Source organism: Stegostoma tigrinum, chromosome 15 (genome assembly GCF_030684315.1).
Source record: "Stegostoma tigrinum isolate sSteTig4 chromosome 15, sSteTig4.hap1, whole genome shotgun sequence".
NCBI lineage: Eukaryota > Metazoa > Chordata > Chondrichthyes > Orectolobiformes > Stegostomatidae > Stegostoma > Stegostoma tigrinum.
Window position 1 is genome coordinate 20,841,896 of NC_081368.1, and position 16,356 is coordinate 20,858,251.

The window sequence follows — 16,356 nt, forward strand, 5'->3', positions numbered from 1 at the left end:
TTGCATCTGCTGTACTTGTGGCCTCCTCTACATTGGGGAAACCAAGCAGAGGCTTGGGGACCGCTTTGCAGAACACCTATGCTCGGTTTGCAATAAACAACTGCACCTGCCAGTCGCGAACCATTTCAACTCCCCCTCACATTCCTTAGACATGTCCATCATGGGCCTCCTGCAGTGGCACAATGATGCCACCCGAAGGTTGGAGGAACAGCAGCTCATATTCCATTTGGGAACCCTGCAGCCCAATGGTATCGATGTGGATTTCACAAGCTTCAAAATCTAACCCCCCCCCCCCTCCCCTCTCCCCCCCCCCCCTCCCCTCTCCCCCCCCCCCCCCCCTCCCCTCCCCCCCCCCCTCCCCTCTCTCCCCCCCCCTCCCCTCTCCCCCCCCCCCCTCCCCTCTCCCCCCCCCTCCCCTCTCCCCCCCCTCCCCTCTCCCCCCCCCTCCCCTCTCTCCCCCCTCCCCTCTCCCCCCCTCCCCTCTCCCCCCCCTCCCCTCTCCCCCCCCCTCTCCCCCCCCTCCCCTCTCCCCCCCCCTCTCCTCCCCCCCCCTCTCCTCCCCCCCCCTCTCCTCCCCCCCCCTCTCCTCCCCCCCCCTCTCCTCCCCCCCCCCTCTCCTCCCCCCCCCTCTCCTCCCCCCCCCCTCTCCTCCCCCCCCCTCTCCTCCCCCCCCTCTCCTCCCCCCCCTCTCCTCCCCCCCCTCTCCTCCCCCCCCTCTCCTCCCCCCCCTCTCCTCCCCCCCCTCTCCTCCCCCCCCTCTCCTCCCCCCCCTCTCCTCCCCCCCCTCTCCTCCCCCCCCCTCTCCCCCCCCTCCCCTCTCCCTCCCCTCTCTCCCCCCCCCCCTCTCCCTCCCCTCTCCCCCCCCCCCTCTCCCTCCCCTCTCCCCCCCTCTCCCTCCCCTCTCCCCCCCCCTCTCCTCCCCCCCCCCTCTCCTCCCCCCCCCTCTCCTCCCCCCCCCTCTCCTCCCCCCCCCTCTCCTCCCCCCCCCTCTCCTCCCCCCCCCTCTCCTCCCCCCCCTCTCCTCCCCCCCCTCTCCTCCCCCCCCTCTCCTCCCCCCCCCTCTCCTCCCCCCCCCTCTCCTCCCCCCCCCTCTCCTCCCCCCCCCTCTCCTCCCCCCCCCTCTCCTCCCCCCCCCTCTCCTCCCCCCCCCTCTCCTCCCCCCCCTCTCCTCCCCCCCCTCTCCTCCCCCCCCCCTCTCCTCCCCCCCCCTCTCCTCCCCCCCCCTCTCCTCCCTCCCCCCTCTCCTCCCCCCTCTCCTCCCCCCTCTCCTCCCCCCTCTTCCCCTCCCCTCTTCCCCTCCCCTCTTCCCCTCCCCTCTTCCCCTCCCCTCTTCCCCTCCCCTCTTCCCCTCCCCTCTTCCCCTCCCCTCTTCCCCTCCCCTCTTCCCCTCCCCTCTTCCCCTCCCCTCTCCCCCCCCCCCTCTCCCCCCCCCTCCCCTCTCCCCCCCCCTCCCCTCTCCCCCCCCCTCTCTTCTCCCCCCCCCTCTCTTCTCCCCCCCCCTCTCTTCTCCCCCCCCCTCTCTTCTCCCCCCCCTCTCTTCTCCCCCCCCTCTCTTCTCCCCCCCCTCTCTTCTCCCCCCCCTCTCTTCTCCCCCCCCCTCTCTTCTCCCCCCCCTCTCTTCTCCCCCCCCCTCTCTTCTCCCCCCCCCTCTCTTCTCCCCCCCCCTCTCTTCTCCCCCCCCCTCTCTTCTCCCCCCCCCTCTCTTCTCCCCCCCCCTCTCTTCTCCCCCCCCCTCTCTTCTCCCCCCCCCTCTCTTCTCCCCCCCCCTCTCTCTTCCCCCCCCCTCCTCTCTCTTCCCCCCCCCTCCTCTCTCTTCCCCCCCCCTCCTCTCTCTTCCCCCCCCCTCCTCTCTCTTCCCCCCCCCTCCTCTCTCTTCCCCCCCCCTCCTCTCTCTTCCCCCCCCCTCCTCTCTCTTCCCCCCCCCTCCTCTCTCTTCCCCCCCCCTCCTCTCTCTTCCCCCCCCCTCCTCTCTCTTCCCCCCCCCTCCTCTCTCTTCCCCCCCCCTCCTCTCTCTTCCCCCCCCCTCCTCTCTCTTCCCCCCCCCTCCTCTCTCTTCCCCCCCCCTCCTCTCTCTTCCCCCCCCCTCCTCTCTCTTCCCCCCCCCTCCTCTCTCTTCCCCCCCCCCTCTCTCTTCTCCCCCCCCCTCTCTCTCCCCCCCCCGCCCCTCTCTCTCCCCCCCCCGCCCCTCTCTCTCCCCCCCCCGCCCCTCTCTCTCCCCCCCCCGCCCCTCTCTCTCCCCCCCCCGCCCCTCTCTCTCCCCCCCCCCGCCCCTCTCTCTCCCCCCCCCCGCCCCTCTCTCTCCCCCCCCCGCCCCTCTCTCTCCCCCCCCCGCCCCTCTCTCTCCCCCCCCGCCCCTCTCTCTCCCCCCCCCGCCCCTCTCTCTCCCCCCCCCGCCCCTCTCTCTCCCCCCCCCGCCCCTCTCTCTCCCCCCCCCGCCCCTCTCTCTCCCCCCCCGCCCCTCTCTCTCCCCCCCCCGCCCCTCTCTCTCCCCCCCCCGCCCCTCTCTCTCCCCCCCCCCGCCCCTCTCTCTCCCCCCCCCCCGCCCCTCTCTCTCCCCCCCCCCGCCCCTCTCTCTCCCCCCCCCGCCCCTCTCTCTCCCCCCCCGCCCCTCTCTCTCCCCCCCCCGCCCCTCTCTCTCCCCCCCCCGCCCCTCTCTCTCCCCCCCCGCCCCTCTCTCTCCCCCCCCGCCCCTCTCTCTCCCCCCCCGCCCCTCTCTCTCCCCCCCCGCCCCTCTCTCTCCCCCCCCGCCCCTCTCTCTCCCCCCCCGCCCCTCTCTCTCCCCCCCCGCCCCTCTCTCTCCCCCCCCGCCCCTCTCTCTCCCCCCCCGCCCCTCTCTCTCCCCCCCCGCCCCTCTCTCTCCCCCCCCGCCCCTCTCTCTCCCCCCCCGCCCCTCTCTCTCCCCCCCCGCCCCTCTCTCTCCCCCCCCGCCCCTCTCTCTCCCCCCCCGCCCCTCTCTCTCCCCCCCCGCCCCTCTCTCTCCCCCCCCGCCCCTCTCTCTCCCCCCCCGCCCCTCTCTCTCCCCCCCCGCCCCTCTCTCTCCCCCCCCGCCCCTCTCTCTCCCCCCCCGCCCCTCTCTCTCCCCCCCCGCCCCTCTCTCTCCCCCCCCGCCCCTCTCTCTCCCCCCCCGCCCCTCTCTCTCCCCCCCCGCCCCTCTCTCTCCCCCCCCCCTCCTCTCTCTTCCCCCCCCCTCCTCTCTCTTCCCCCCCCCTCCTCTCTCTTCCCCCCCCCCTCCTCTCTCTTCCCCCCCCGCCCCTCTCTCTCCCCCCCCCCGCCCCGCCCCTCTCCCTCCCCCCCCCGCCCCGCCCCTCTCCCTCCCCCCCCCGCCCCGCCCCTCTCCCTCCCCCCCCCGCCCCGCCCCTCTCCCTCCCCCCCCCGCCCCGCCCCTCTCCCCCCCCGCCCCGCCCCTCTCCCTCCCCGCCCCGCCCCTCTCCCTCCCCGCCCCGCCCCTCTCCCTCCCCGCCCCGCCCCTCTCCCTCCCCGCCCCGCCCCTCTCCCTCCCCGCCCCGCCCCTCTCCCTCCCCGCCCCGCCCCTCTCCCTCCCCCCCCCGCCCCTCTCCCTCCCCCCCCCGCCCCGCCCCTCTCCCTCCCCCCCCGCCCCTCTCTCTCCCCCCCCGCCCCGCCCCTCTCTCTCCCCCCCCGCCCCTCTCTCTCCCCCCCCGCCCCTCTCTCTCCCCCCCCGCCCCTCTCTCTCCCCCCCCGCCCCTCTCTCTCCCCCCCCGCCCCTCTCTCTCCCCCCCCGCCCCTCTCTCTCCCCCCCCGCCCCTCTCTCTCCCCCCCCGCCCCTCTCTCTCCCCCCCCGCCCCTCTCTCTCCCCCCCGCCCCTCTCTCTCCCCCCCGCCCCTCTCTCTCCCCCCCCGCCCCTCTCTCTCCCCCCCCGCCCCTCTCTCTCCCCCCCCGCCCCTCTCTCTCCCCCCCCGCCCCTCTCTCTCCCCCCCCGCCCCTCTCTCTCCCCCCCCGCCCCTCTCTCTCCCCCCCCGCCCCTCTCTCTCCCCCCCCGCCCCTCTCTCTCCCCCCCCCGCCCCTCTCTCTCCCCCCCCCGCCCCTCTCTCTCCCCCCCCCGCCCCTCTCTCTCCCCCCCCCGCCCCTCTCTCTCCCCCCCCCGCCCCTCTCTCTCCCCCGCCCCGCCCCTCTCTCTCCCCCCCCGCCCCTCTCTCTCCCCCCCCGCCCCCTCTCTCCCCCCCCCGCCCCTCTCTCTCCCCCCCCCGCCCCGCCCCTCTCCCCCCCCGCCCCGCCCCGCCCCTCTCCCTCCCCGCCCCGCCCCTCTCCCTCCCCGCCCCGCCCCTCTCCCTCCCCGCCCCTCTCCCTCCCCGCCCCGCCCCTCTCCCTCCCCGCCCCGCCCCTCTCCCCCTCCCCGCCCCGCCCCTCTCCCCCTCCCCGCCCCGCCCCTCTCCCTCTCCCCGCCCCGCCCCTCTCCCTCTCCCCGCCCCGCCCCTCTCCCTCTCCCCGCCCCGCCCCTCCCCTCTCCCGCCCCGCCCCTCCCCTCTCCCGCCCCGCCCCGCCCCGCCCCTCTTCCCCCCCCCCTCTAAACTGCATCCTAAAACCAGCCCAGCTCGTCCCCGCCTCCCAAACCTGTTCTTCCTCCTATCTCTTCTCTCCCCACCACCCCCCCCCCGCCTCAAGCTGCACCCCCATTTTCTGTCCATCCTCCCCGGACTGACCTATCCCCTCCCTACCTCCCCACCTATACTTACCTTTACAGGCTCCATCCCCGCCCCTTTAACTTGTCTGTCTCCTCTCCACCTATCTTCTCCTCTATCCGCCTTCGATCTGCCCCTCCCACCCTAATTATTTCAGAACCCTCTCCCCATCCCTCTTTTCTGATGAAGGGTCTAGGCTGGAAACATCAGCTTTTGTGCTCCTGAGATGCTGCTTGGCCTGCTGTGTTCATCCAGCTCCACGCTTTGTTATCTTGGATTCTCCAGCATCTACAGTTCCCATTATCTCTTGTCACAACTGCTGAATTTTTAAAATTAGTTTATAAGAAAACAAACCGTTTCTTAACCTATTTCTATTCTCACTATCTACTGTAGATTGCTTGCATGTTGTTAGAGAATGGAGCAGACCCAAACGTTACAGATAATATCCACTCCACTCCCTTGCATAGAGCTTCGGCAAAAGGAAACTTCCGCCTTGTACAGCTCTTGCTGAAGCATAATGCCTCTACAAACCTCCAAGATTTAGAGGGAAACACACCATTGTAAGTACATCACTTTTTAAGAGCCATAGTACGTGTCGGATGGGGTATTAACAAAGTGAAAATAGAGTTAATCAAACAAGTTTTGGTTTCTCCAACTATATGTACATCACTAATGATTCAATAACTATTTAAAATTATTGACAAAGATCACAAGTTTCAAACTTTGTTTTAGCAAGTGTTTTGCATAAGATGCTATAATGTGTTCAGTTTTTTGAGTGATGATGTAGCCACTTAAGATGGTTCTTTAGCTTTAATTTTATGTTGTTCTGGGAACTTAAGTTGTGGAAAATCAAATTTCCAGAATTCAATTTAAAAACACATCTAAGACCTATATTAGCAAAAGACCATTTTCCCCAACTGTTGGAATAGCTTACATTTTTGTCCGCCCTCTGACCCATGTAACTAACTGAGTAACACTGGAAAAATCCATGAATAATATTTAAAACTGCTTGGTTAGGTGCACAGGCCTTAAACTGTCAGCATGCACCCTGTCAGTTACACCTGTAATACTTCGAAATTGCATGTTGCTTCTGCCTCAGGCTACAAGTTTGAAACTAATTCTGATCTCCCACGTTTTCTAACTAAATAGTAATTAAACTCAGAATAACCTAAACCTCTGTTTACCTAAGTATCTGATATTTATTTTTCTTGTTTATGGAAATTTTTTAAATTCATTCATTCAACGGATGAATTGCTGGCTAGGCAAGCATTTATTTTCTAATTGCCCAGCATGCGGTTAACGGTCAACCACGTTGCTGTGGGTATGGATCCATGTGTAGGCCAGACCAGGTATGCATGGCTGTTTTGTTCTCCAAAGTACATTGAGCCAGATGATTTTTCCTGACAATCGGCAATGGACTCTCTTAATTCAGATTTTTATTGAATTCAAATTTCATCACCTGCTGTGGTGAGATTCAGGCCAGGGTCCCCAGAATGTTACCTTTTGATATCTGCACTAACAGCCCAGCGACAATACCATTAGTCTATTTCCTCCCCATTTCCAACTTTGAATAATATCGGTGCCTTCTATGGTGGAGGCCTTGTATCCTTAATAGATGTTTTATCATATTTATCAATGAGTGTAATTTTACACTTTAGGTGTCTGTCATACCTAGGTTTCTAATAGCGCATGAAAAATAATACTTAGAGTCATGGAGCTGTAGAACACAGGAAACAGACCCTTCGATCCACCTTGCCCATGCCGACTAGATATCCTAAAATTAATCTAGTTCCATTTACCAGCATTTGGCCCGTATCCCTGAAACCCCTTCCTATTCATATGTCTATTCAGATGCCTTCTTTAAGTGTTATTGTACTAGCCTCCACCACTTCCTCTGGCAGCTCATTCCATGCATGTTCCACCCTCTGGAAAAAGTTTGCTCCTTAGGTCCCATTTTAAAATCATTCAACTCTACCTTAAACCAGCGCCCTCTAGTTTTGGACTCACCAACCACAGGGAAAACATGTTGACTATTCACCCTCTCCATGCCCCTCATGATTTTATCACCCCTCAGCCTCCCACTCTCCAAGGAAATAACCTTGTATGGCCATAAGATCATAAGACATAGGAGCAAAAATTAGGCCATTTGGCTCTTCGTGTGTTCTCCACCATTCAACCATGGTTGATTAAGTTCCTCACCCCCATTCTCCTGCTCTCTCCGTGTAACCCTTAGGTTCTTGATTATCAAGGGCACAATCTATATCATTCTTAAATGTACTTAATGACCTGGCCTCCACAGCCTTCAGTGGCAGCAAATTCCATAGATTCACCGCTGTCTCTGGCTGAAGTTTATCCTTATCTCTGTTCTAAAAAGGCCTTCCATTACTCAAAGTCTGGGCCCTCAGGTCCTCGTCTTTCCTGCCAATGGAAGCAACTTCCTAACATCCACTCTGTCCAGGCCATTCAGTATTTTGCAAGTTTAATTTGGATCCCCCTCTCATTTGTTTCTGAAAACACTTCTCTCAAATAGTACTGTAGAAAGGTTATGGCACAGGAACTGGTTGTTATCCGGCACAGGCATGACGCACTAAATAAATTTTTAGCTGCTCATTGCAGCCCCACTTTTCAGCACCTGGTCTGTACCCTTATAGGTCACAGCATTTAAGGGACAAACCCAGGTTCCTTTCAAATGAATTGCAGGTTTCTGCTTCAACCTCAAGGTGAATTTGAGACACCTACCAGTTTCTAGGTGAAAACACTTTTCCTTGTGTCCACTCTCATCCTTCTACCAATCACCTTAAATCTTTGCCCCTGCAAATGGACCTCACTGTGAGAAAACCAGGCCTTCTGTGGCCACCATCCAAATCTTAAATAATGTTGTACTGCTCGATTACCGCAGTCATTGAAGTATAATAACACGCAAAGTGCTGTAAAGAGGAGAGGCTCAGGACTTCTAGCCAATGACAATCAAGGAACAGCAATGTAATTCCAAGTAAGGATAATGTGCAACTTGAGAGGAATTTGCTGACTGTGGCAATCCCATGCATTTGCTGCTTTTGGCCTTTGGGGATAGATGTTACTAGTTAGGAAGTTGCTGTTGGAGGAAACTTGGTGAGTTACTGCATTAATCTTCTAGACGGTGGACGCTGCTGCCACCAGGCGTCAGTGATGAAGAGAACGAATTTTGAGGGTTGGGCTTGGTATGCCAGTGAAGCAGGCTGCTTTGTCCTAGAAGGTGTTGAATTTCTTGAGTTGATGGAACTTGTCAAAGTAAAAGCTTGTGACTTCTACTACCTGAAAGAACAAGAGTAACACATTTGGAAATACCACCTAAAAACTCCTCTCCTCGTGATGTCACCCTGAATGAGACCACAGTGCCATTCCTTCACTCGGAGTCAAAAGTCTGGAACTTTCTCCCCAGTATCACCATGGTTGTTCTTAAACCACATGGACTACAGTGGTTCAAGGAGACAACTTGTCACCACCTTTTCAAGAGCAAATGGGAATAGGCAGAAAATGCTCTTCTTGCCAGCATTGCTCACATCCTATTAACAAATGGAAAAATGATCCACTAGCACTAGTAAAGCAGACGAAGGAGTAATCTTCATATTTGCTAATATTCAAAATTTGAATTGATATTATGAAAGCTAACTAGCTGGTTATTTATACAACTTTGCTGTATAGAAATGAAATGAAAATTTATCTACTGCTTTTGACCACATAACTGCAAATATATTTCAAAAGATTAATGTACTCAAATTCTTTGGGACTTTCTGCTATAAATCTGTGCTTTCGTTCTAATATCAAACATGTGGTATAGCAGAGAAAACTTCCAGCACCCCATAGTCTCGAACCACAACTTGCCATGGCAATCATAACCTGGGTTGGTAGATAGCGGTGTTTTTGAGAGAACTGTGATCTCTAGTGCCCGAATGGTGAGGTTGCTCTGGTGAGGCCATTTAGCCTTGTTTTTGAGAACGATGTGGCATCAGAAACAAACAGTGAATATGCAGCAACAAAATATTGCAAACGATACAAATCTGAAATAAACACTGAAAGTGTTAGAAATACTCAGCAGATGTGGTAAAGGGAAACAAGAAAATTTCAAGTTAAACATGTCTCTACATGTAACATCTGGCACTGTTGCGCTCCTAGAAGGCTTGAATAATATGGGTCAAGGACCTTGGATTGGGTCCAGAAATTGCTGAGCTGGTCAAGGATAATGGATGAGTGGGATAAAGGGAGAAGGAAGATCCGTCAGTCATAATGAATGAGGTTTACTTTGCAGCTGTACATTCGGATCAGTTACAGACAAACGTTTTTGCTGATGATTCCTTCAGCTAAATTTCCCAAGTGTATTCTGTGTAATAGGGTTATCGCCAGCAAAGTGCACCTTGATGACCATCCCCCGTCTCCTGGTCCTTGGCTGTCGACCATTTTGACAATCCAGAATTCCAGTATCTGACCCCTTTTAAATGGTTTAGTTAACTTTGGTCAAGTTGCTTTCCCAATAGGGAACTTCACTTCTATTCTCCATTATTTCCTACATAATAGCAAGAAGCTGTTTTTTGGGAGAATTCCAATTTGTCTCCTACCTGTGTCTCAACAGAAGCTCGTTGTTTTGAGAGATATTGTGAATGGTGGTATAACTGCTATTTGATAGCTTAGTGAGTTTTTGTTGGAGCTCCTGTCTCCCTTGCAGCTACATCACCTGGATGTTTCTCTGAACTGAGGATTTTTTTAAAGCAGGAATTCACTTCTGTCTCCCCAGCGCCCTTTTTTAATAATAAAATCTGTTCCATTTTAGGTTAAGGTACATCTTAATACACAATTGTCTTGTAAAGTTCAGTGCTCATGATGCCATTGAAATTGTAGGTCTGCATGACTGGTGCTTCAGTTAATATTTTAGATGGCATTTTAACATAAAATGACACCGAATCATTATTTTAACCAGAACAGTGCCATTTTTTTGAGGGAAGGAAACAAGAAACGTTAACAATTTTCAGCTATTATTTTTGTGGAATTTATTTGCAGGCAATTTCACATGAGTTTCCTGGTAAAGATGGAGATGATTGTGGCACTTATAACACTATCATCATGATAATTATACATAGTGAGATAAAATTCAACTGAGAATCTATATTCGAAAGAATAGTGAACAGAAAGTGGTATAACAGTGTTGCAAGTTTCAATTCAAGCCCATTTATATAGAGTATTCATGTAGTAGTCTGGAACTAACTGCAACAGTAATCTGGGTGACATGCCACAAGCTAGACACAGTCTTTCTGTGGCACATTCATCGCAGTTTATTTTTGAAGAATTGACTAAAATGCACTGTGTTAAGCTGTACAGTAAAGATCAAAGATTGTATCGGCTTTTGCAGATGGTCATTGAGTGAAGCTATTATTTAGGAATATCTAAAGTTTACCCCCTTCATACATCAGCTCCAAATATTTTAAGGGGAGTTTCAGTCATTTGCACTTTTAAATGTTTGGTGTGACACTAAAGAGTTCATTTTTTTTTTTACAAAAATTGAATTAAAATGACCACTATGCAGCTGTTTGCAGATAAAATGTGACATTGACATTAAACCCACTTGCTTAACAAGGCTAAAACTTTCACTATCAGACATTTTCTAGTTAGAAAAGTGAGTTTGAAGCTTCGTGAATATTGCTATGCCTACAAGTGATGAAAGCTTTTCAGCTCTCCAATTATTGATACTATTTAATCATAATCTCAGAAATATCCAAGATCTTCCAAGATTGACAAACACAAACGGTAATGCTGTTAACTTCAGTTTCTCATTACACCTGTTGTATTCTTTTACTAGGAATAAATTTTCTTCATGTCCACCAGATGTCTGTATTATTGCTAATTAACTTTTCATGCGTGTAAGATTGTCAATGATAAAATGTATGACTGTAAACAAAAACCAGCATTTATTTGGGTAATTTATGTTCTCAATATTTCATTGAACCTTTGAAATTGATTTGTAAGAATGGACTTGAGGACTCTTTCAGGTAGTTCTTTTTTGTGTACATCAAATAACTACTAAATTCAAGAGCCCATCTTGAATAACTAATTAACAATGCTGTCAGGTCTCTATTGTCATTATTATTCAGTTGAAGAAGTAGAAACCTGAACACTAGCAAATTTGCTTTCACAATTTTCTCATAGTGTGGGAATGGAGCTGTGGTCATCTGTTGAGCAGCAGTTCGGGCCAGAGTCTCCTTGGAGCAGTACAAAAGTCCATGTGTAATGACTGGGTCAAAGTAAATCACTTATGCCATGTGGTCTTGTAATTCCTGCAACATCTTGATGGCATGCACCACGAATACTCCATCACTATTTTTTTGGCAACTTAAGGCTTTTGTTTTCTTAGCTCCAATACAGTGTGTGAGAATATGTTGCTGCATTATACAAGATCTGGTTCAGCCTGTGGTCTGTGCTGAGTAGCTAATCTCAGAGCAGTTATGTCTTTGCCCTGAATATGTTCACAACTCAGTGATAAAACCTGAGTGCTGTTTAACGCAGTGGAGGTTACTACTTTACAAATAAGCTATGATAAATTAGTTCTATGGCTGAATGATATCAGACAACAGATGCTTGTACTGTTTTGTTTAAACAGAATGTCTGAACATGAGCTGGATGAAGTTGCTGATCTTCCTCCTGATATTTGAAACTCTTCTTTGCAGGCACTTGGCATGTGATGAAGAGCGGGCTGAAGAAGCCAAGCTTCTGGTTGAAAATGGAGCAAGCATTTACATTGAAAACAAAGAAGAAAAGACACCCTTGCAAATGGCTAAAGGTGGTCTTGGCTTGCAGCTGAGGAGAATAATAGAGGGTTGAAAATGAACATTGATTTATGATGCCAGCCTAAAATCTGGTATTTGCTTCGAAACATGGAATATGATCAAGGTGGGAAAGCTGGATTCTGAGTGCTTGTATTGGTTGTGTACTGCATACTATCTCTCCAAGTATGTGCACAATGCATGTTGTTGCCTGCAACTCTCAAAGTACGTAGACTTGTCTGTGAAGGAAGGTCTCTTTCCCATGGTCTCACTGATATAATATGCTTTGATCTTAACTGTTCTGCCAATATGAAGCAGGATGTGTACCATCAAGTGACCTGTTATTGATCACTGAATAACTTCTCTTTCATACTTTCAATGCAGGGTCAAAACTACTCATTGATCGAGAACATCCAAAGATGGCAGCAGTAATCACTGTAAATAGATGGTTTAGGTTTAGGTGCGAAAGATGTCACTGGGGAAACTAGAGATGTGAAAATGTGAAGACAGAAGTGTGATCGGTAATGCTAACAAATCTCAGTCATAGGATGTGTTTTAAAATGTTATAATTAGTGACTGAAAATTTCTAAGGATTGTCATTGAATGATGAACATTCCAGTTAAAATTATTTGTGAATCATTTTTTCACAGCCTATGTTATACTTGCCACACTAAATTTGCTGCTCAGAACTTCACACAATTTGCTTTTTATACATCCTCCACCACCTCTCCTGCCTCCATTTTGAGATGTCACTTTGTTTTATGGATCAGCGATAAACCTGTTGCTTGTTAATATTGTTACAAACAGTTGAGGGAAACATTATTTTGATGAATTCTACAAATGAATGATTTGAGACAAGCGGAATTCCAAGCAGATGAAGCAGTGTTCTTGTCCTTATTGTTAGTTAACGTTCAGTTGAGTACAGTTATTGTTGATTGACTTGTGACTATCTTCATTTTGGGCTGGAATCCTGTTTGGCTCCTTTAGCAAGCTGAGACAGAGGATCAATCTGAGTATGGCAGTTATTTTAATAACCCATTATTTTTGTCTTGTTGAGGACATTAAACACACTGTTTAATGCAATGGTTGATTTTTTTTGCTGAATCTCATGGTAGAATCTGAAGGACTGTCTCATTTTGTTCTTTGCTTTCTAGAGATATAAAGATTCTGTGCAGTATTTACATTCATGTTGATTTTGCATCTAGAAATATCTACTGCAGTTCATTTGTTTTAATGTTGTTTTGGAAACCAATAATGTTGAAATAAACACAACGTTGGAGAAAGTCATGTCTGGCAACATCTGTGGAGAGAAACAGTTAACCTTTTTGAGTCTGGTATGACTCTCCTTCAGAACTGAAAGGTGATGGAAAATAGATTCTTTTTTATATTATTGACAGACAGAGGTGAAACAAGGGTGCACAAAAGATGTAAATCATGGTGTGAAGGGTCCTGCATCATGGAGTCCTTGCAGTAGATCTCCTGAGTCAGAAAGCTAAGTGCTCAAGTCCCACTCGAGTCTTGGGCATAAATGTAAGCTTGCGCTCCAGTGCTACTTTGTGAGTTGTGCTATCCTTCACTAAGATATTAACCCGAGACTTTGTGTAATTTGCATCATTTTTATACTTTTTTTTTGTTTCTCCACTATTAGCAACTTTTTATTTTTTGCTTTGGGCCTCTACATTATTGTCATCTTACTTTTGACAGAGGCACAGGAGTATCAGAAAGTACCTATTTTCTAACACTTTTTTTAGTTCTGGAGAAGAGTCCATGTTTGAAGTGTTATCTGTTCTCTCTACAGATGATAGATTTTGAGCATCTGCCTAATTTTGCCTTTTGTGAAAAAGGATTGTATATTTGCTGGACTAAAAGGATGTTATCTCTTACGAATTCCATTTTGGTTGAGTGAAAGGAAGTTTTATTGATGGAACATTTTTGATGTGTAAATCAGTTGAAATAATAACAAGTGCCAGAGGTGTTTGGCAGATCTGGTGGTATTGTTCAGCAGTAAGATGAAATTTAATTGAAAATGCTGCTTCTCTTCAAACCAACTGGTCAATGACTTGTCTGTTTGCTGGTTATAATTCCTGTAATAAAGATTTGTACACAGTCATTTTTGTCTTTTATCTAAACAAGTCTTAACTCTTCCGATAATTATCTGGAATTAATTTTGTGGAACATGTTTAATAAGTAATCAGGTCATTCTTTGTTATCCTACAGTCTGCGCACACACCAGACAGACTTTACTGGCTTTGTTTGGCTCTGGGGAAACTATGGACTCAGCTCATTCACAAGACCTGTCACTTGATGCATTGCTGCCTTGTGCTAAAGTCGTCTCTTCCTTTTATTTCAGAGATAGGAGGAATTGCTGATGCTGGAGAATCTGAGATAATGTGTAGAGCTGGATGAACGGAGCAGGCCAAGCAGCATTACAGGAGCAGGAAAGCTGATGAGAAGCCTCAGCTTTCCTGCTCCTCTGCTGCTTGGCCTGCTGTGTTCATCCAGTTCTACACCTTGTTATTCCTTTATTTCCTTGGGATTCTGGGTTTCATTCCATAATTATGGTACATGATTGAAAGAAATTCTGTCTTTACCTCTCTTTACTAGATCATATACCACCTCCATTTGTTGGGCTATGTCTCCTTCTTTCACTGCTTCCAAATTAATCTTTGCTGCTCTTATGGAATTGGGCAACCAAGAAGCATGTTTATCTGAGAGACTGGATAGGCTGAAACTTGTTCACTGGAGCATAGGCAGCTGAGGGGTGATTTAGAGGTGGGGGAAACAAATCTTCCTGACACCTAAAAACCTTACATTTGTGTGCCTTAAACCAGAGCCGTCAATTAATAAACTTCCATTTATCTACCATATCTAAACCTGACATTTCTTGCATCGTTGAATCTTGCCCCGCATTCTCCGTTTTGCTTCTAGCACAGCTCCAGCTTCTCCAACCCAAATCTGTAGCGAAATACCCTCAACTCTGGGGAAGAACCACTTTCAGTTTCTCAGTTTAATTCCTCATTAGCTAATTTTACACTCAGATCCTGCCCTGCTTCCAGAATACACTGAAGCTGCCCTATTTGGTTTTTGGGCCTAGTAGGTGCTCTTCTGATTTACAGGGCACACTTCCCACCTAAATGCTACTCTGCAACCTAGATAAAACTGGATCAGTCAATGACAAATCATAATGCTGCAAATATTGACCTGTGAAGATGATGCTGTGAAGTAGTAAAAAGATGGCAGAATCTTATGTTGTACCTATTTCATTCCAACAGCCATCATACAAGAGAAACAAAGTGGGGCTGCACTTTCAATGATCTGATTAATGCCACTCTGGTTTCCATTTCACTCTTCAATTTTATCAGCTTTGTTTAAAGCATCTAATGTTGGAAATCCCCAATGGGTATTTTATGAACTTAGAAAAGCAGCACAGTTTTGTTTTTCTGATACCTTGCCTACATTGTTTCAATTTTTTTTGTATGGAGATTTGCTGAACACATCAAATGTGTACTTCAGTGTAGGAACAAATTACTGCAGATGCTGGAATCTGTACTGAAAACAAAAAAGCTAAAATTAGTGGGTCAGATAGCATCCGTGGAGAGAACAAGCTAACAACCTGACTTATGCATTTTCATCAAATAAGCAAATATATACAATTGTCAGTGTAGCTGTGAAATGTGCTCCCATTCACTGTACAGGGCAATGGCCCAAAATGTGGTATATTAAATGGCTACTTCCTGTGTACTATGATTTCACTATAATCAACACAAGTTCATTAAAGGAGTTCTGAAAGTTGTATGTCATATGATAATTTAAGGATACAGTAATGGAATATAGCTATCAAACTTTGACTGTTTTCTTAAAAAAGCTGCTGCATAGAGGTAAATCTTTAACCAGACATTGTAGTTTAACATTGGTATTAATAGGAAAAATGTGGTGGATTGGAATCAATAGCTAGGTAGAAAGTAAGCCATGCATGATTACTTTGTAAGTTAGTGTGATTTGGCATAGCTCCTGCAAAAGCTGTTGAATAATGGGAGTATCAAGAACTCCGTTTCAATCCATCATGGGATAATACCCTGAATGGAATATGTTCTTTTTCTGTTCCCTTGGATACGGCAAGATTTAGGGATCAACTTTAAAAAGTCAAAAAAAGAAAGTTTTATCATGGAAGATCCTGTGGATCACAATATATCAAGATACTCTAGTGATGTGTATGTTAGTTGGCTAGCAACCTAAGTACATACAAGTTAATGTCCTACTATGGTAACTGGGCAATTTAAATTCAGTCAGTTAAGGGAATTGAGAATCAATTCAGTAATGGTACCTTGAAACTACCTGATTGGCATAAGAAACCATTTAGATCACTAAAGGAAGGAAATCAGATGTCTTTGCCTGATCTGACCATATGTGACTCCAGACCCAAATTAATGTGGCTAATGCTTAATTGCTCAAGATGTGACCTAGCAAACCTCTCCTTCCAAGCCGTTGCCACAAAGTGCACCACTGGTTCAAGAAGGCAGCTTGTCACCAACATCCTCAAAGTAAAATGAGGATGAACATGAAATATTGGCCTTAGGCATTGCCAACATCCTCTGGATTAACTTTATATTCTTAAATGAAATTTTTGCCTGCATTCTTTGCATGTGCTTTTACTCTGAAATGTCAGGCAGGAAAAGACCAACTGATTAATCCAACAATCATTTCCATTTACTGTATGTTTTCTACCTGCAGATGCTATTGTGTACAAAATATGTGAAAAAGGACCCAGATCCAAACACCTGGGAATTTTCAGTTTTTAAACCACCCAGGAAAAATAGTCGTCACTTCCTCCCAAATATTCTGTCAGTGGTGTGTTAACTTTTGAATTGTTTCTGATTATCTTAAATGAATTAATGTAGCTATAATGAACGGAAGATATTTTCTGGACA

General features: G+C 49.5%; 1 protein-coding gene across 1 annotated transcript in view; it reads left to right on the forward strand.

The window, feature by feature from the left end:
* psmd10 (proteasome 26S subunit, non-ATPase 10) overlaps positions 1-13,809 on the forward strand; it is a 33,610-nt gene extending 19,801 nt beyond the window's left edge. Inside the window, exons 4-5 of the mRNA XM_048544195.2 lie at positions 5,031-5,197; positions 11,333-13,809. Coding sequence (XP_048400152.1) covers positions 5,031-5,197; positions 11,333-11,486 — 321 coding nt within the window. The 3' untranslated portion in view covers positions 11,487-13,809. The remainder of the gene's footprint in view (positions 1-5,030; positions 5,198-11,332) is intronic.
* The last annotated feature ends 2,547 nt before the right edge of the window (positions 13,810-16,356 follow it).